This window comes from Talpa occidentalis, unplaced genomic scaffold, assembly GCF_014898055.3.
Source record: "Talpa occidentalis isolate TD23 unplaced genomic scaffold, MPIMG_talOcc4v2.1, whole genome shotgun sequence".
In the NCBI taxonomy this organism is placed as follows: Eukaryota; Metazoa; Chordata; class Mammalia; order Eulipotyphla; family Talpidae; genus Talpa; species Talpa occidentalis.
The window spans coordinates 31,440,668-31,462,173 of record NW_026555331.1 but is presented as its reverse complement, the minus strand read 5'-3'; the positions used below and the strand labels follow the sequence as shown (position 1 = coordinate 31,462,173).

At 35.8% G+C, this 21,506-nt stretch overlaps 1 protein-coding gene across 4 annotated transcripts in view; it reads left to right on the top strand.

The window, feature by feature from the left end:
* VPS13B (vacuolar protein sorting 13 homolog B) overlaps positions 1-21,506 on the top strand; it is a 622,702-nt gene that overhangs the window by 413,141 nt on the left and 188,055 nt on the right. For all 4 annotated transcript variants that reach the window (XM_054692064.1, XM_054692063.1, XM_054692065.1 and 1 more), the window contains one exon: positions 15,056-15,743. In XM_054692064.1, coding sequence (XP_054548039.1) covers positions 15,056-15,743 — 688 coding nt within the window. The remainder of the gene's footprint in view (positions 1-15,055; positions 15,744-21,506) is intronic.

Genomic DNA, 21,506 nt, shown 5'->3' with positions numbered 1-21,506 from the left:
TACATGACCCTCTACTACCACATCAACCCCTAAGATTTTCTTTGAAGAATAGGTACTATGGTTAAAATGTAGTTTGAAAATCTCTGCAAACAATGAGTTCCAGAACGTCTTCCAGCTCTAGTAAGCCATGATTTTGATGCATTGAGCTGAGTACTTGAATTTGCCCTGTATCACCCTATTTTAACTCCATGTCAACAGAAGGAAAGCTGTGAACAAAGTTGTTTTATCCCCACCCCTCCCCATAGCTGCACACAGGTGTGAACTTAGTGGAAACTCTGGAACTCAGCCAGGTCTCCAGTTCCTTAGCTCAATACTCGATCTCCAAGCTCTACTTCCTGTTCTTGAATACGGTGATCTGCTAAAGTAGAGACACCTGGTCCTAGCACCCCGCAAATGGATTTTTCCTTTCAGCATTTCAAAATATATTCATATATTGATGAAGGCTTTTCTCTGGGAAGCCATCTGTCTAAACTGTTCAATAATAACCTCCCCCCTCACCCCTTAGATATTCACAGTGGTATCTTTTGCTTCATTCCTCTCTCATTTTTGTACTCATTCACTTATTCAACAAACATTTATTTATGAACCTGCTGTTATATACCCATCACTAACTATTCAGTGAACAGAATTAATGAATCTCTACTTACGGATTTGCAGGGAGAGTTTAACAACAATAAAATAGTTATAAAATTTCAAGTTGTGGTAAGGGGTATGAAAGAAACAGATAGGTTCTGCAGTGGAGACTATAAAGGATGTGACTTTTAAATGAGGTTAGCATCATATTGCCAATGTTTAAGTTCTAATTTCACCATTTACTAGCTATATGATTTTTGAGCAAGTTTCTTCTCTCGGTTTTGGTTTTATCTTAAAAAGGGGATTAATAATAGTAACTACATTATAGAGTTGTTCGGAGTTTTAGCTGAATTAATGCAGAAAAGTACCTAACGTGTGTTAAGTTCATGTAGAAAAAAATGCTTGATATGTTCTAAGCATTCAATAAGTATAATCTATGCTTTAGATAACATTAAGGAAGCAACCAGTTAGGTTATTGTTATGTAGTGATGTTGCCATCATCACTGTCATCACATATACTTTTCTTACCTCATATACATGCTTTGTGCACAGGATTTGCAAAAATGGACTAGCGTGTTTCTGAACTTCATTCTGCAGTTTAGATAACAAATAGAGCAAAAAAAAAATGAAAACAAAAAGTAATAGAAGAGGCCTCCCTGGTAGCGCAAGGGGTTAAGACGCAACCTATGAAACTGTCCGCAGCTACTGCAGCACGAGTTAGATCCCCGGCCAGCCAGGAAGCAACCCACATGGCACAGCAGACCTCTCATGACTCGCCCACTGCTACCCTCAGCAGTGTGTTTCAGTACATCTGCCTATTCTGTTCCCTACTCTGTCTCTGGTGAATCCTCTCACCACCCCCCCCACACACACACACACCTCTGGCCTGTACCCTAGTTCTTGTAGGCATAAATAAATAAATAAATCTTTAAAAAAAGGCAAATAGAAGGTATCATATGGTGTGTATCAGATAAGTGATACAGTGTGTGTGATGTAATTGTAGGAAAAAGAGCAGTTCTTGTGGGCTCATAAAGGGAAGGCTTCATAGAAGAAAAGGGCCCTTCAACTGGAAGGCATTCCACACTGAGTGAACAGCATGAGTGAAGATGTGGAAGCAAGAAGATAAATGTGTAAAGTTATACAGTGGAAATTTTGAATAAAGTATTGAGAAGTTAGAAAGGAGGTCCCAGAATATTAAGTTATTCAGTAAGCAGTGATCTGCCATGACCCATTTCTTAGCTGGGATGATCAAATAACATTTCATTCATTCATCTTTTGAAGTCTACTACTTCCTTTATTGCTTTTTTCACATCCCCAATCTGGCCAATTGCTTTCTAGATGATGGTGCTACCTGCAATCTCTCTGCTCTCCAATCCCCAACTCACCTGCATATTTTGATCACATGAAATTTTCTCACTCTGTTTTGTCATTTATTTGCTTAGAAAGCAGAATTTCTTGAACATTATTTTGCATAAAGATTGTTGGGAGTTTGTTGTAAGGACAGGTCACGAGTTTTCTCCTTTAGGTTACTTATTCTGGCATACAACCTAAGAATCTCATTTTTTAACAGTTTTACTAGGTGATTCTGATTCAGGTGGTCAAGAAACTCTGGACGACTGGCATTAAAAAACACATTTCCTGTTCCATAAGCTTTTGTTTCTTTTTGGCTTTTGTCCCTTTTATGTGGTAGCCTCAGTGTCCTTACTGTCATTTTAGCAAGTCTTGGTTTTTTCAGTCTCACTTCAGGTGTGTCCTGAAAGTATCTTTAGTAAATTAGTATCCCTAACCTAGAAGGAAGTTTCCAAATTTAACTGATCCTTGTATTTATTCTCCTACCAAGGGACCTAAATGGGCATCTTGCAAATGATCCGGTCCATTTATTCCTTCCTTAAATTATTCATTAAATATTTGAGTGCCTACTATGTACCAAGTACTGTTCTAAATGCTGGTGATAAAGTAGAAAAAGTGAAAATGCCTAAGAATCTCTTTTTCATGGGCCTATGCTGTAGTGGGGCAATGTTTGAAAGTAAATATTGAAAGTGTTTTGAAAATGATAATCTGTCAGTGTCATATGAGATAGGTTAGGAAAGGGAAAGACCAGTGACAAAAACTATGGAGTTAAAATTAGTATAAAATGGGAAGGTTCAATTAGAATAAAAGATAAAAAGAAAATAGCAAGAGTAATTAATAAAATGAAAGATTGACCAGCAGCACTGCTGAGGGGGGTTGGACAGGAAGATTTATTAACTATTTGAATCTTTTGAAAAGGAACAAATAAATAGAAAGTTATGGTGGAGAGGTGGTATTCTGGGAAAAATATTTTAAAATATATTAATTTTTTTAGTTGCATGCTATTGGTAATGGAACATTCAAATCAAAATGCTCAGTGGCAATTAGAAATATAAAGGTCTGGTGAGAAACCAGGCTTTCCTACTTTTTTCCCTTCTCCAAGTTATCTCATGAATATTCTGTCAATCTCAGCTGTTCTGGGGCCAAAGTCCTCCAAGAATTATTGTGTCTCACTCATTGATATTGCTAGTGTTATGGCATGACTTATATGTTGGCCCCTTTTCTCTTTCTCCAAGTTTTTGTCTAGAATGAGGTCTAGGCCCAACCCCAGAAAACCAACTCTAATCATAGCCCTCCCTTGAATAGGTCTGAGCTGACTGGTGATTTGGCTTTCTAGGAAGACATCATAATCTAGCTAGGGCATCCTTTAAAACAGGGCATGGTGGTGAGTGTCATCAGCTCCCTATGTAGAGATCACTGTGGTCATTTGTGATTCTTGGGAAAACAAACACATTGAGCTAACACATAGACAAGTCGGGAAGCTGATTGCATAGCTAGGAAAATCATTCTTCTCCACTCTTGCAGTTGCTTAGACCAAAAAATTCAAATCATTTTTGACTTTTATCTTTCTCTCATAATACCTAACATCCACACAGCAAATATGATGCTTGGTATGTGAAATAAAAATGTATTTTCTTACTCCCCGCACTGGAATGTAAACTCTATGAAGGCAATCATTTCATTTCTGCTACATCCCCAGCCATTGCCCAGGACACAGTAGATGCTCAATATGAATTTGGGGGATATTTCTTCCCTCTCTCTTTTAAACTTAAGCATTAGCAAGAGACATTATGATAAGATCAGCTCATAATCTACTAGCTATGATTAACATTTATTTTCTAGCTCATAACTTTCTGAGAAAGTCTTTCTCAGGCATTGCCTTACTTGGTTACTACTTTAATGTTTGCAGGCATCATGCTTGATATTTGGAAGAGGTAATCCACATTTTCTTTCTACCTTTTAAACTTCTTCAAGCAGTCCTTCATGACCAGAATATCCTTACAGTATAGGTTGGAATACCTTCCTTAATATACAAAAAGTTGCTTTCTTAAACATGCAAGAATTACTTGAGTCTCATCAGTTTATGAAAATTTGCTCATGTTGTTAGCTAGCTGACCAGATTATTAGGAATATCTGCCTGATTTAGAGAATACTTCAAATTTCTAAGGACTGAGGGAGAGTATCATACAATCAAAACAATGTATATGGAAGTTTATTTTAGCATTGTGGTGGTTTTGATGGAGTAGAAGAGAACAAAGGTCTATGGGAAAGGAAAAACTGTAGGACATAAAATCTTGATTTTGCATTTCAAGTCCATTGCACTGTTAAAGTATTGATAATGTAATAAAATCAATATGTAAGCCTCAGTTCAGTTTGGATTTGATCTGCCATTATGACATTAGAGAGTAGCCAATAAAAATTTGTCACTGACCCTCTATTCAATAACGTGTTTGTGGATTTCAAAAAAATCAGATAGATAGTAGAGAAAAATGATTTTCAAGTTTACTTTGAAGAGAATCTACAGTTAACTAGTTTAGATTTAGTAAGTTGAATAAAATAGTGAAAATCACCTTTTTTTTGTGAAATAGCTATACTCTGCTTGGTAGTGAAAATAAGTTACTGGATAAAGTTAACTAATAAACTATTTTCATTATTTTTTCAACTTGTACTAAATAATAGGGGGAAATTAGCTTTTTAAATATTCATATGATATTTAAAAATCTGTTTATAAAAGCATATCCAGAAATTATGGGAAAATTAGTTTTAAAAAGCATGCTCTGTTCATTTCCATAAGCCCTGTATAGTTTTTTTTTTTTTTAGGGTCGTGTGGAATTTGTGGGATAAAATAATCAAATAAGGATTTGTATATATTTTTTATCAATAGAAATTTCTCCAAGTTCAACTGCAGTTTTATCAGAAAATCAGGTTTATAGTTGCAAGGCAAAGGCCCACTAGAATAGTTAATAGGCATTTCTACTTCTGCATTGCTACAGAAACTAAATGCAAACTTTTCTGTGACTCTTAGAGAGAATGCATAGGCTTGGTAAACTTTCATCTGCTTCAGGGTCAGGGCTGATTCAATCTTAGGGCAAGTTTATGAGAGTGGCTGATGTGATACAGTTGTTTCTAGTAAAATCAGACCAACTCTAAGGAGCCAATCTAAGTCAGTCTCTGAGTAAAATTCTATGAGAAACAGACTCCAACTCAGACACAATTGTAAACCCTGATATAATGAGGACTTGCAGCTGATTTAATCCTATTGAAAATCTTTAAGCAGCCATGAGACAAAATGGTTTCCACATTGACATGGAACCTTGGATTCCATCAGTATAAGTGTAGTTACCTTGTACATGCAGTAGCCACTTTTAAAGCATTAACATCATGTCCGTTTTAAAGCAGGTTGTTTCTGATGTAGAGTCATCTGTTTTGATTAAGATCCAAGTTCTCATAATGTGTCATTTTATTTTTTTAAAAACTTAATTTCATTATAAAAAGCAAACAAGTCTACCTTAAATTCAGAAGTTAGTTATATATAAATTAGACCTGCTATCCTTGAACAAAAATGACCAATCTATTACACTTTTATAGGTAAGAATTATAGAAAAATATAAGGCGAGGAAATGAGAATTGTTTTTGAGTTAAAAACTCGTATGCATAGTTTCACCTGGAACTAATATTTTTTCATGAATTTAGAATCTCCTGAAAATAACCTTTTGCTGTGAAATTATGTATGTATAAGAGTTCAGAGAGACACAAAAGTCTAAGGGTCAGCACTGCAGATAAAATCACAGTAAGTAGGATTTGAACTTACTTGTGTGGGTAGGTTGATGTGTATACATTTTTGTTTATTTTTTTGATTTATTATACTGAAGCAAGCACTGATAATGATCTAGGTATTACAGTCAGTTTAGCACTAGAACTGGTCCCTTTTCATAATTTACAACTTAAATTAAAGCAATAGACCAAACACAGACCACAGTAAAACACAACCTTGCCTGAACTATCTCCATGCTGCTTTTATTGCAGTTAGCACTGGTGTTTAAATGTGAATATGTGAACTGATACTCAGCAGGCAGTAGAGGGGCCTCATACTGTTACTTCAAAGAGCCGGAAAAGTAACTTCATGAAAGGGAAAACTTGAAACTATAGTATACTCCTTACCATTCTATCTGTTAAGCAGCGATGGGTATCATTAGTTCTGCTCTTTGCATAATTACTGCAGTATTGTGAAAACTTTTTTTTGCCATCCAACTGGGAGCAATTATATTATGTGGGATCTTGTAGAACATTTGGCTTAGAGAAATAAAATATAAAAAGCCCTTGTTTTCTAGCACTCTGTATTTACCCAAAACTAGACTCTGTATAGTACCCAAGTGAGTACAGAGCTTGTTAACAAGTTTGGTTTTTAAAAAAATCATAGTTTATTTTTTAAATGAAAAAGAGCATGAATTGGTGACACTGGAGTAAATGTTTTGTATCAAAGTCAATTCTTTATAATGTTTTGATTTAATTTAATCTACTTATATAAATTTTACTTTGGATATCATTCAGTTTTAATTCATTTATAAGATGGCAAAAGTTTATGAAAAGTGTAATGCTGACATCACTTTGAAAATCTTAGGTTGAAGGATATACTTTTGTTTAAGTTAATAAGCGAGATTAAATTATTCAAGTTCAAAAGGATTTGGTTGTTACAACAATATACTTTTTATATAAAGTTTCCAGTATAGACTATCTCTGTGTTAAAGGTATACAAAGCCTCTCCCAGTAGCATCTCCCCCCCAAAACCAAACTTCTGAAAAATATGACTAAAGGATATGATTACATATGTTTAGACAATGAGACATACAATTTTTTTCAAGTTTGTGAAAATTCTCCTTTGTAATTCCAAATATGTGAGACCTTTAAAATATTGTAACCAATTTTTTATGTATTTGAGTTTATCAGATAGACAAGATGTTTAATTATTCAAAAACACTACATTTTAGCAAGAACAGTAAAATTAGAATAAATGCCACAGTGATATATAGTTGTGATTGTCACTTGGATTTTGTGGTTTCACACTTGACTTTTTTATAACATTTAAGCTGTGGAAAAATGATCTCATGATTGGCAAAAGATATTTTGATCAAGGTTAAAAAATAACCATTGCAAGTTGGAAATACTGCTTCAGTATTGCTGAACTGCTTCAGTGTTGCTGTTATAATTGTGATAAGGTAGAAAGTATGTGGATATGTTTATGCTTGATTTATTGTTAAAATTTCCTTAAAGTAAAAAAAAATGTGAACTAAAATGTTAAAATAGATGCTAATTATGTATTCTTGTGAACCATCAAAACAAAAATTGTTTTAGTCTATATTCTTTTTTGTCTTTTTAGGTTGATTTATATGTATTTTTCTTTAAAAATTTAAATACCCATTAATTTGCAGCATTTTTCTTAGTAAGACTGAGTTTTGAAAGTGCTCATAAAAATGTTTATATCGCCAAACAACAAATTTCAATCAAATTTATCTTTCTTCACTGCAAAGTGCTACTAATTAACATCTAACTAATAGTATTTGAAATTAATGTATTTTTGATACTATCACAAACTTGAGTGTGGTTTTAATCACTGCTCTTGAAACACTATGACACTTACCAGATTCCAGGGTACACTGGTAAACTTACCTATCTCAATAAAAGGAGAAATTAGGTACAGCTCCCTTGTTACTAGTACAGCTTTCAGCACCTTTTCCAGTGTGGCTGGTATCTGCACCCTATATAGCTGTGAAAGGATGGGAAAATGTGCTGCAATGATCTAAGAAGTAAACTATCAACTTGACATGTTTTCCTAACTATTGAAAACCTTCTCATATTGAAACCCATTGATAGTGTAACTGTAGAATTCCTCTGACTTAAGCACCATCTGGTTGTGCTCAAGGCTTTAAAGCTGTTATCTCTGCATAAAATTTCAGAGTCCTATACTTTTTCCTTCACCAAACTATCCATTTTTAAGCCACAAATATTTTTCCAGCTCTTTCAGATTTTATCTAAAAGTATATTTTAACAGTATTTAAATAGTTCTTAAACAATAACAATTTATCTTGATAGATGGCATGCTGTGTTTTTTCATTTTATTTTAATTAGCCATTGTGGAACCAAATTCCCTTTTGTTTTAGTCTTTTGAATATTGTTTAATTATAGTTATCATGCCAGATATCTTAAAGGTTATTTTACCAATACAGTTTCATTTAACATAACCCATATGGAATCAATAGCCCAGTTTCCTAAAGTGAATGCTTGGAAAATCTTACATTCATATGTTAAGAGTACACATCCTTTCCTCATTAGTTGGAAAGTACAGGGATTTTGGCACAGGTTCTGTGTGGAAGCATTGTGCAGCTTTTATATGGATTTTGTTTTTAGCCTTTGATGACACTGTTTAGAATAGGAAGTATCTAATAAGTAAAGCATTTTGTCTCAAGTGCTGCCAGTGTGTTTAATATATGCCTGGAGGTCTGAAACATTATCTTCTTCACTACAGTAATATGCATTTAATTCTCTGAAAGCAGAAGGTTGAACTTTTAAAAGGGACGCAAAGTACATTTTCAAACAGAATAATTCAAAACATATGGAAGAGGGGACCAGAGTAATGTACAGTTGGTTTTTATGGTTTAATCATGATCATGTTAATGCACACCAGTAGCTAATTAAAGAAAACTTTTATTGTTCCATTTAAATGAGTTAGGTAAAGAGCAGGAGAGCTGATGTAACAGCACTGCCTAGAGATACATGTTTCTTCTGCTTTCACTAACAGCAAGCAGATACTGCTATTTTTGACAACTTAAATTATTAGTCCCATGGGCAATAATAAAGCAAAAGTTATTTTCAGAGTTATTCCATTATGAGTTTTTCTTTTTCCACTGAGGAACAGTAAATTGATGCCCAAGTTTAGGGCTTAGCACACATAATTAATTATATAACTTTTTTCAATAGCAGGATAGATACTCTTCAATATAATAGATAATTCTGCAGTGGACTGCTGACAAACCAGTAGACTTTTAAATATGTCCAGAAATCACCAGCTTCCAAATAGTATGGAAGCTTAGAAAAATGGAGAAAATCTTGACTTTTAACCCAGTTTTAAGAATTTCGTTTTCTAGTACTGGGAAGGTCGTACTTTTTTCCTTTTCACTGAGTCAGTCTTTCATCTCCGGGTCATTGTTTCAAATTCCATTCTGCTCAGTAGTCAGTAGAATTAGTTACCATCTGACTTCTGTTCAGGAACCCATGTGAGCCAAGCTGATAGCTACCATCCTGCCCCTGCTACTTATTTATATTTCAAGATCAGGTCACTTGACATTCACTAGAGTTTAATGTGGCAATTTCAACATGTAATAGGGCTAAATACTAAATTTCTTGATCCTTACCTATAGGTCGTTTGTCTTGTTAACACCTATGGGGACCCTTAATCCACTTTTAAAAAGGACAGAGTAGATTTTAAATACAAATCTGTAAATCAGAAGATAAAATGTTCTATACATACAAAGTACAGCATAATGTAGTTAATTGCAGTTGCCTTTCCTGATTGAGAGACTAAAAATACTAGAGTTTTTGATTTGAGTTTGCCATGTAATTCAATCTAAATAATTTTTTTTGTTATAATATATGTGGATATTTAGCTTGTGATCCTTCAAAATGTGGACAGTTTTTTTTTTTTCACATATTATTTGAGAATCTCCAGTTAGTAATAGATTTGAAGGTATAGTTGAAATTTTCATAATGTGGATGACTAAAAAGCATTAAATTCACTTTGATAATTAACCTTAATTTTAATTTGCTAATTAAATATGTTCATTCATTTATTCAGTCAGCATGCAATTATAAAGCTCTCCTGTGTTCCTTTGTGACAAGTAGTGTACTGTGTGCTAGGAATGGCATCCTTTCTTACCATGGCATCCTTTCTTACCCATGCATGGCCTACTAGCTGCCTAACCTTGGACCTGTTGATTAATCTCTTTAAGCCTCGCTTTACTCTGCTGTAAGATGGGAATAACAAGGCCCACCTCAAAGGGTTATAATACTAAGTAAAAAAAAAAAAAAATGTATGGAGTGTGTACAATGATTGGAAAATAAGAAACACATTCAGTGGTAATACTCAATGGTTTGTTTGTTTTAATCTTCAGTTACAGTCTCTGAGACACTTTGCACTGTGAGCAGTGTTATATATTACTACTTTGCTATAGAAGCTGGAAAAATTAGCACTATCTGGAAAGGTTAAAGAAATAATCACAAAGAAAATGATTTTATTTTTAATGTACCCTTTATTAAGTACTTAACTATTTGTGCTTACTACATTATCATTTATGCTACAGCAGCTCTATCGGTAAAGTATTTATATCCTCAATGTGAGGATAAGGACCTGGCAGAAACAGAGGATTGATTAAGTGATCTGCCCTCAAGGTAGAGAATACAGATAGGAAAGAGCCCATGAATATGCCTAGAAATATCTAGTAGAGTACATAGTAAGGGAATATCTGCATTTACATGTATTTATATATCAACCAAGACATATTTCTAGTCTCCAAAACAATTTTTTTAAGATTTATTTATGCATACAAGAGCTGGGGTACAGGCCAGAGGGGTGGGGGTGAGAGGTTCACCAGAGACAGCGGGGAACAGAACAGGCAGATCGATGGAAGTACACTGCTGAGGGGAGCAGCAGGTGAGTCGAGAGGTCTGCTGCGCCATGTGGGTTGCTCTCTGGCCGGCCAGGGATCGAACTTGTGCTGCAGAGGCTGCCGACAGCTTCACAGGCTATGTCTTAACCCCTTGTGCCACCAGAGAGGCCCTCTCCAGAACAATTTTTTTCTATTTAATATTGTATCAGAAACTAAAAGATCATTAAACATTTATGGATACTCTCTTTACTGCACTACTTCTTAGTGATACACAGAAGTACAATTATATGACCCAGTCTACAGGAGTCCTTCACCTGGAAAAAAGAGATAGACATAATAACTGCCCGTTATTGGATGCTCACTCTGCCAGGTACTGTGATGAGCTCTTTAGGTACATTAGCTCATTGAATCCTCCTACTATTTGAGGTCAGGTTTATTAACCCTTTTTTTTTATTTTTAACTTGAAGTTTTGCTGCAGCAAAACTTCAGAAAGGTTTGTGATTTGTCCAAAATCATACAATTAGAAGGCATTGGACTTGACCCACATCTTTCTGATGCCAGAGTCTATAGATTACTTAAACACGGCTACTGCTGGCATAGAACTACCTTATGGATAACATACTAGAAGTATTAGAGTCACCAAGAAAAGAGAAAACAATATGTAGATAAGTATAATTTGTTATTATTATTATTATTTGTAACTTTTTGAGATAACATTGGTTTATCACACTTGGTTTACAAACAGACTTATGAGTTCAATCTCTTTTTTTTTTTTTAAATAGAGGCATGTTTTATTTATTTATTTATTTGTTTGTTTGTTTGTTTTGTTTATACATGCACTGGGTACAGTCAGAAGCACGGGAGGGTGAGAGAATTCACCAGAGCCAGAGCGGGGAGCAGAGCAGGCAGAAGGACCGAAGTACACTGCTGAGGGGAGCAGCGGGCGGCAGGAGAGGTCAGCGCGCCATGTGGGACCCGCCTCTGGTGGCCGGGGAGCAGCCGGGGATCGAACCGGCGCCGCAGAAGCTGCGGGCAGCTTCGCAACCCAGCGCTCAACCGCTGCGCCACCGGGGAGGCTCTAATCTCTTAAAATGTGTATTACCATACCACACCCACCACCTAAATAGCCATAATCCTCCACCATAGTTTGCTGTGTTCCCTCCCTTTCTAATAAGCTCAGTCAGATTTCGAGGGTTGTTTTGGTTTAATTTTGTCTCTTTGTTTTGTTTCTCTATATCCCACATAGGAGTGAAATCACCAGAATCTGTCTTCCTCCTGATATATTTCCCTTAGCATAATCCCTTCAAATTCCATCCGAGTTGTCACAAATGGCAAGAATCTCTCTTTGTGATAGCTGAATAGTATTCCATTGTTTCAGTATACCAGATCTTCTGAATCCAGTCATCTGTACTTGGGCACTTTGTTTCCATAGCTTGACTATTGTAAACAGTGTTGCAGTGAACATACATGTGCATATATCCCCAGATTAGTGTTTTGCTGATTTTTGGATAGATACTGGAAAGTGGACTAGCTGGATTATGTTATGTGGGAGATCTATTTTTAATATTCTAAGAAACCTCTATATTGTTTCTCATAGGGGCAGGACCAGTATACATTCCCACCAGCAGTGTATGAGGATTCTTTTTCTTTTTACCCTTGTCAGCACCTGTTGTTTCTGATCTTTTAGGTATGGGTTGTTCTCACAGGTTGTTCTCACAGGTGTGAAGTGGTATCTCATTATGGTTTTGATTTGCATCTCCCTGATGATAAGTAATGTTGAACATTTTTCATGTGGCTATTTGCCATCTGTATATCTTCTTTAGAAAAGTGACTGTTTAGCACTTCTGCCTATTTTTTAATTGGGCAATTTGTTTTCTTTTGGTGAGTTATATGTATTTTTTGTAGATCTTAGATATTAGCCCCTTATTGGATGTATGATGTGCAAGTATTTTCTCCCACTTGGCATAGGGTGTCTTTATTTTAAAGATAGTTTCTTTTGATGTAGAGAAACTTTTTAGTTTGATGTAGTTCCATTTGTTTATTTTTGCTTTAGTTTCTCTTGCCATTGGAGTCAAATCCTCAAAGACACACCTAAAGCCAATGTTGTAGAATATTTTGTCTGTTTTCTTCTATGTGTTTTATGGTTTCAAGTCTTAGAACCATGTCTTTAATTCATTGTGTGTTGGTTTTTGGGAATAGTGTGAGATATTGATCTAGTTTCATTCTTTTTCATGTGGCTGTCTAGTTTTCCCAGCACCATTTGTTGAAGAGACTTTCCTTTCTCCACTCTTGGTTTCTTTGTTGAAAATTGGCTATCCATAAAAGTGTGGGTTTATTCCTGGGCTGTTAGTTCTATTCTATTGACCTGTGTCTATTTTTATTCTGCTACCATATTATTTTGATACTTTAACTTTGTAGTATAGTTGGAAGTCTCAGCATATAATACCTCCATTCTTCTTTGTCACATTTACTTTGGCTATTCAGGTTCCATGTGTTTTGTGGTCCATGTTAAGTTCAGTAATGTTTGTTCTATTTTCTTAAAGAATGCCATTGAACTTTGATAAGGATTACATTGAGTCTGTGTATTACTTTGGAGAAGATGGCCATTTTAACAATATTAATTCTTCTAGTCCATGAGCAAGGAATACCTTTCCATTTCTTTGTGTCTTCTATTCCTAACAGTAATGTAGTTTACATCATTTAGGTTTTTCACCCCCTTTATTAGGTTTATTCCTAGATATTTCATTCTTTTTTGATGTGATTTTTAAATGGGATTGTTTTCTTGATTTCTAGCTCTGGTTTTTGCGTCTAAGAATGCAATGTAGTTTTGTATTTTGATTTTATAATCTACTGCTTCACTGTATAGATTTATTGTTTCTAGTAGTTTCTAGTGGAGTCTTTGGAGTATGTGCATATAGATATACACACAGTTGTGTGGTCTGCAAATAGTGATAGTCTTACTTTTTTCCCAATTAGGATTCCTGTTATATCTTTCCCCTCCCTAATTTTTCTAGCTAGGACTTCCAATACTGTGTTGAATCATAGTGGTGAAAGTGGACATCCTAGACAAGTAACATTTATTCTGAGTCTTGATGGGTAGCTAAATGTTTCTTACCTACAGTAAGTCCATAAAAAGCAGGGAAGCAACATGGTATAGATTGATTTAAAAGAACATGGTGTTTTGGGGGGGGGGGGATGTTGCTTTTGTTTGAAATTGTTAATGCTAGTTTTATTTGTGTCTTCCTCAACAACCTTAAAATCAATTAACAAGAAATATTTGAAAAATTTTAAATTTTCAATGATTCAATTACATCGTCTTGAGTTATTTGATAGCTATTTAACATTTGTGCAGACTCCATCTAGTAATTTATAACTTGTGGAAAAATGATACTATATTTACCAATGCAGTACAAGAAGATTCAATACTTTAGGGATGTTTTTTCCCTTTTTTTTTAAGATTTATTTATTTATACAGGCACTGGGTACAGTCAGAAGCGCAGGAGGGTGAGAGAATTCAACGGAGCCAGAGCGGGGAACAGAACAGGCAGACTGATGAAATGCACTGCTGAGGGGAGCAGTGGGCGCAGCAGGAGAGGTCTGCGTGCCATGTGGGACCCTCACCAGCGGCCAGGGATCAAACCGGCTCTGCAGAGGCTGCGGGCAGCTTCGCAGCCCAGCATGCAACCACCGCGCCACCCGGGGAAACCCAGTGAATTCCTTTTGTAATGGTTTTCAGTGTTCATAATCTTACATTTTTTCGTAAGATGTACCTAGCAATTCTATGTCTCGGAACCTATCTAAGAAACTATTATTAAATAGTGGTAAAAATTGAAAATTTTGATTGTTCAGTTATCTGTGAATAGCTGAAATAAATGAAATATTATAAAGCTTTAAAAATGGCTCTTATGAAGAATATGTTAGCATTCTAAAAAGAAAATTAGGGCCTCCCTGGTGGTGCAGCGGTTGAGCGCTGGGTTGCGAAGCTGCCCGCAGCCTCTGCAGCGCCAGTTCAATCCCCGGCCACCGGGCAAGGGTCCCACATGGTGCTCAGATCTCTCCTGCCGCCTGCTGCTACCCCTCAGCAGTGTACTTCATCAGTCTGCCTGTTCTGCTCTCTACTCTGTCTCTGGTGAATTCTCTCACCCTCCCTTGCTTCTGACTATACCCAGTACTTGTATAAATAAATAAATAAATAAATCTTTAAAAGAAAATAAAATAAAAAGAAAATTAAGTTAGAGATTTAATTCTACACCATGATTGTAACCATAAAGGTTTGGGTGTGGCAGGAAACTGTGCAATGGTAGGGGAAATGCCCTAAAACATTATCATTGGGTATGTTTAGTGATAAGATAGGGGTCAGTACGGATTTTGGTCATAGTAGACTCATTTTTTAACTACATTATTATATAAAACCATTTATATAATAACACTTGGAAGGTAACCAAATTAAAGTGTTGTATTTTTTTCCACAGGTCTCTAAGCAAGAACAGAATAAGATGGATATGTTTGATGGAAGCACTGCTGAAACCTCATCCCGGTACAGTGGTGCTCAAGATAGTGGAATTGGCAGTGACAGTGTCAAAATCAGAATAGTACAAATAGAACAGCACAGTGGTACCAGTCAGCATCGCATTGCCCGTCCCTCCCGCCAGTCATCAATTGTAAAAAATCTAAACTTCATTCCCTTTGACATATTTATCACTGCAAGTAGAATCTCACTAATGACCTATTCCTGTATGGCCTTACCCAAATCAAAATCACAAGAAGAGAAGAACAATGAAAAAACAGACAAAAGTTCCTTAAATCTTCCAGAAGCTGATTCAGATGTTGTGAAGCCCAGCCAGGCATGTATTTCCACAGTAACAGCAGAAGATCTTCTAAGCAGCAACATATCATTACCTTCAGGAAAAAAAGTAGGGCTCATCTCTCTTGAAAGTCTTCATGCATCCACAAGGTCATCTGCTAGACAAGCTCTTGGTATAACTATCGTTCGACAGCCTGGACGAAGAGGAACTGATGACTTGCAACTAGAACCTTTTCTGTACTTTATTGTGTCCCAACCTTCTTTGCTTCTGAGTTGTCACCACAGAAAGCAGCGAGTGGAAATATCCATTTTTGATGCCGTGCTTAAAGGGGTAGCCTCTGATTACACATGTACAGGTAAGACCCTTCAAGTCTATTGAAATGGTAATAACTGCTGCAACATATGAAGGTTTGTTTCCAAAATTTTAAGATTCATCAGACAGAAAACAGTTGGCAGACCAGATAAGACTTCTCTACAGTATATGTAAATATGTAAAGTTCATGTCCCACAGCTGAATCATATTTAAGCAAATGTTTGAAATGTATTGAGGTTTAGCTTTAGCATACTCACTGTGCCTCTGAATTTTTTTTTTCATGTGTTGAATGAAACAGGGTCTCTTTATGGGTTGTAGAAATGCTTAACAATTTCCAGTGATTAAGGAGCAAAGCTTTTTTTCTTTCCCATATTAATATGCTTTCCATGTTAATGCAGCTGTTCAGTTTTATAAAAAAATGAAAAAGAAAAACCTAAGAAGATCAAGTTTATTGTTTGGTATTCTTTTGATCTAATCATCTTGCTATTACAGCGTAATATAAAATTGACTTAAGTTTATTAGTAAAGTAAGATGATTTAAAGATTTTTGTATTTCTGCAACACATTAATTAGCAGTGTTAGCCAACTGGTTCTCATTGTTCTATGCATATCTTCCTTATAACCAGAGAGTATCCTAGAAATGAAAATTATACTGAACTTCTGAAGCTTATTGCCTGTAAAGACTAGGAAAGTGATTAGGGATTCAGAATTAAGATGTTGAGTGTTAATAAGAATTGACGTAGAATTGGAGCTTTGACTAGAAATACTGGCAAGATCAGCTGGGTCATCCTTTAAGACAGTTTTGGAAGAGGGGCCCACCAAGTTCAGGTATAATTCATGAATTTTATTCCTATCAGATAATACCACCTAGCAGATGGAAATCAGCAGTAAGACATTTGGAAAATTTATCCAGTGTGAAAGTCAGTCTGGTTTATTCTTGGCATTAAGGAGAGCCATTTTACAGAGCAGGCTCCGGTGGAATAGATGGCAGTTATAAGGATGAGGATTCAACCCAAGGAGCTTTTGTCCCTTCCTGTGGTGTAGTGCAAGTCCTCTGCTTTGGAAAGTGGTAACTAGCCACTTGCTAAGGAGGGATTAACTAGGGTTACCTCCTAACTTCTTGCTGGCCCTGGCCCTCTTCATTGATGTGCTGGAGCTGATTCACACTGACTTGCAAGCACTGATTGTAAGTTGTTAGGAACTTTGAAGGACAACTGTTAAACCACCGTAGTTTAAATGGGCTATAATGGGAGTATTTATCCCACATCATTTGCAAATATTATCAATCATCTCTTCTACTCTGAGAACCAGTTGCTAAACATTTAACAGTAACCATTGCCTCCTTTCTTCAAGCATTTCTCATTTACTGAGTGGCTACAATGTAACAGGAACTTGAGGGGCCTCTGGAAATGGTATTGCTGCTAAAGTAGTTGTAACATGATTCAAGGACTCTATACCTGATCCCTGTTTGGGGGTGCACTGACCACAGAATTGAGATTAGGTACAGGATTGGGATAATAAATGTTAATTCTAAGCCCCTTAATAAATTCCATCAGCCACAGTCACTTCAGAGATGGGTGGTTTCAGAAGCTTTACATTGATACAAATTTCAACAAAGATTTTAGGGCTCATATCAAATATGTACATTTGAGTTACAGCCAGTTCCAAAACAAACACTAGAAATATGACTGCAGAATCAAGACTACTAGAGGAAAAGGAAGAGTAAGGGTGGGAGCAACAGGGGAGAGGGGCCCAGTGGCCCAGGGTAAGGGCCTGTGGGTGCTTTGATGGTGGTGGGTATGGTGAAACATACATCTGAAGAGGTATAAACCTACTCCCCTAAATTTCATACAGTTTTATAAACCAGTGTTACCTTAATAAAGAAAAAAATGATAATAAAAGCAAACATACATTTATTATAAAAAAATTAAAATCACTTCCTAGGTTGATATTAATAAAGCACTTTTTGACTGAAAATAAAATCTTTGTATGTAGACCAACATGGAACCCAATTTCAGTAGGTTAGAGTAAAAGATGTAGACCAGATTCAGTGTAGGGGATTGCATGTAAGAGAGGGAAAGCTTTCATGCCTTCTAAGCACCACCCTTTACATAATATCTTTTTAAACTTTTTATTGAAGTAACATTAGTTTACAACACTGTATATGATTTAGGGGAATAGGTTCATACCTCCTTCAGATGTATGTCACCACACCATCCCCACCACCAAAGCACCCATTGTGCTCTATCTTAGTCTTTCACCTTTGTGTAGCCTCAATTCTGCAGTCATATTTCTGGATTTTATTTTGGTTTAGTTTTGTCTGTTTCTTTGCTTTGTTTCTCTACATTCCATGTATGAGTAAAATCATCCGGTATTTGTCTGTCTCCTTCTGACTTACCTCATATAGCATAGCCCCCTCCAATTCCATTCATGTTGTTGCAAAGAGAAAGAGTATCTTATATAGCTGAGTAGTATGCCACTGTGTATATATACCCCATCTTCTTAATCCATTCGTCCATCCTTGGGCACTTAGGTTGTTTCCATAACTTGGCTATTGTGAGATGAGTAGTGCTACAGTGAACACAAGAGTGCATACATCCCTTTGAATTAGTGATTTTGCATTCTTCGGGTAGATACCTAAGAATAGAATTGCTGAGTCAGTCACATGGTATGTCTATTTTTAGTATTTTGAGGATGTTCCATATTGCTTTACCATGGGGGCAAGACCTATCTACATTCCCACCAACAGTGTACTAAGGTTCCTTTTTCTTCACACCCTTGCCAGTTCATTTGTTATTGCTAGTCTTTTTGATATGGGCCATTCTTATAGGTGTGAAGAGATATCTCATTGTGGTTTTGATTTGCATCCCCTTGACCATAAGTGATGCTGAGCTTTTCTTTTATGTGACTGTTAGCCATTTGCGTGAATTCTTTGGAGACGTGCCTATTTAACTCTTCTGCCCATTTTTTGATTGGGTTTTTTTTTCCTTTGTGTTGAGTTGTATGAGTTCTTTGTAGATCTTGGATATTAGCCCTTTGTTGGATGTATAATGTGTAAATATTTCTTTGCATAATATTCTTGTGGATGTCTTTCCTTACAATTAAAACATCTTCTTGGAATTTACACTATTTGAATACTTAAGGAGTTAGGAATATAAATTGTATTTCTTAAGAATTAATTTAGCGGTTTGGAGAAATTTGTCAGAAAGCAAGTTGTTAAAATGTAATGGCTTTAAAAATGCAACTAGCATTTATTGAGTGCTCAGTCTATGGCAGACATGATAATAAGTACTCTAAATGCATTATCTGATTTAATCCTTGTAACAACTTCACGGAAATGTTATATTCTCATCTTATAGATGAGGAAGCTAAAATTTGGAGATGTAGCTTTTCCAGGATCACAGATCTAACAATAAACAAAAGCTAAAATTCTAAACCAAGATTTGTTAGACTTTCAGTCAAGTCTCTCAACCTTGTCTTTCCCTGGAGTGAAGAGAAAGATGTTATTTGGACTTCTCTCAGCCAACCTCCTTTGTCCCATACCAGACCACACACATGGTTCCCTCTCTTTTATTTGGTGAGTTTGTATATGTTAAATGTTTCCATGATGTGACTATCCAGTACAACTTTTCTTGGTAGTGTAACAAACCTGGCTTTAAACTCTTTCACTTATATGTCCCTGTCTCATAGAACATCTGTGAAATTGAAAAGAGAGAATTCATTAAAGTACTTCTTAAAACTGAGTCTAGCATATAGTAGGCTCTCATAAAAGTTTGATTCTACTGCTTTTGCTGTTATTATCATATGGTAGGAATATTACTAAGGAAACAGAAAGCCTAGGATTTAATATTGGCCCTGCTTTTAATTAGCAGAGTGGTCTTATAAGAAATTCACCTCTTTCAGTTCCCATTTTCTTATCTGTAAAATGTGATGATTATAATAGATATCAACAATGTCCATTTTCTAGTCATAATCTTTTCTAGTTGTAAAAGATTAATTCTGTAATTTGAATTTATCTGTCCATACTCACCTCTCTAAAAATATTTAAATATATTGCTTTCGCCTTAGAGAGTAGACATCTGTAAGCCACTACCCTATCAGGTTAGTATTTATTTTGACTTGTTTTAAAGATGCAAAATTTTTGCAATGTTCTAGTGGGACACTAGTCTATTCAATGTTATTAAATACATAAATTTTATTAAATGTTAATGAAGTTATTTTTCAGGGTCTGATCTGGGGAATTTTTTTGAAGTATTAATTATCCAAATCTGATTTAGTTATTAGTTATTCAGAAACACCACATATAGCATTTTTTCATCCTAAAGAAAGTGCTGTTCCACCAGGATTATTTTGAAACCCTGAAATACTGACCATGTGGGTAAGAAAGTAGAGGATGTTATGACTGACTATGATGTTAACATTAATGAGGAGGAAGAGCATTATGTAGAGGTGGCCAGTTCCATTTCTGAATTCTAAATTCAAGATTCTTTTTTTTAAAATAAATTTTATTTTTATATTCCCCATACAATTGCAACCCCCTTATTTTGACCCCCATCCCTCCCCTCCCCACTCCTCACCCCCTATAGAGTGTCTCTGGTTCATAGTTTTTTGTTGATTTTGATTTTCACTTTCTTATAGTTATTCATTTTCCTGGTCCCTTATTTAAGTTTTCTAGATTCCTGCTATGAGTGAGACCATCCGGTATTTTTCTTTTTCTTTCTGGCTTATTTTGCTGAGCATGATCCCTTCCAGCTTCATCCATGTCGCTGCAAATTGCATGTGTTTGTCCTTTTTGAATGCTGAGTAATATTCCCTGGTGTATATGTACCACATCTTCTTGATCCAGTCATCTGTTTTTGGGCATTTGGGTTGTTTCCAAAGCTTAGCTATTGTAAACAGTGCTGCTATAAACATAGGGGTGCAGGTGCTCTTTGGAATTGATGTTTCTGTGTCCTTTGGGTAAATACCTAGGAGTGGAATTGCTGGATCATATGGAAGCTCTATGTTTAGTAGGTCCAGAAATCTCCACACAGCTCTCCGTAGAGGTTGGACCAGTTTGCACTCCCACTAGCAGTGCAGGAGAGTTCCTTTTTCTCCACAACCTTGCCAACATTTGTTGTTGCTAGTTTTTTTAATATGTGCCATTCTCACTGGTGTAAGATGGTATCTCATGGTAGTTTTGATTTGCATTTCCCTGATTACAGGTGATGTTGAATATTTTTTCATATGCCTGTTGGCCATTTGCATTTCCTCTTTGGAGAAGTTTCTTTTTAGCTCTTCTGCCCATTTTTTGACTGGATTATTTTCTTTGTTGTTGTTCAGTCTAATCAGCTCTTTGCAGATTTTTGTGATAAGTCCTTTATCATTAGTGTTGTGTGCAAAAATGTTCTCCCCGTTGGTGGGGTTTCTCTTTGTTTTTGTTATTGTCTCTTTTGCTGTGCAGAAGCTCTTTAATTTGATGTAGTACCAGCTGTTTATCTTTGCCTTCACTATCACTGCTTCAAGATTCTTGATTTTAGGGACAAAATGGAGTGTCACCTTAAAGCTAACTGTCTGAGAAAGATCAAGAAGAAGTTAAAGGGATCATAAGTTAAAAATGAAAGAAGTAAGATCTTTTTTGCAGTGTTCATGCTTTCTCTCTCGATTATAAAATTACTCCTTTTCTTTAATTCATGCGACAGTCAACCAATAGCAGTTTAAACATATGTGTACATCTCATTGATTTCCTTTTTCCAGACATGCCAGAGGTGGTTGTGACTATAATGAGGTTTTCTCTTTTTGAGAATACAAAAATGTTTGATTGTAAA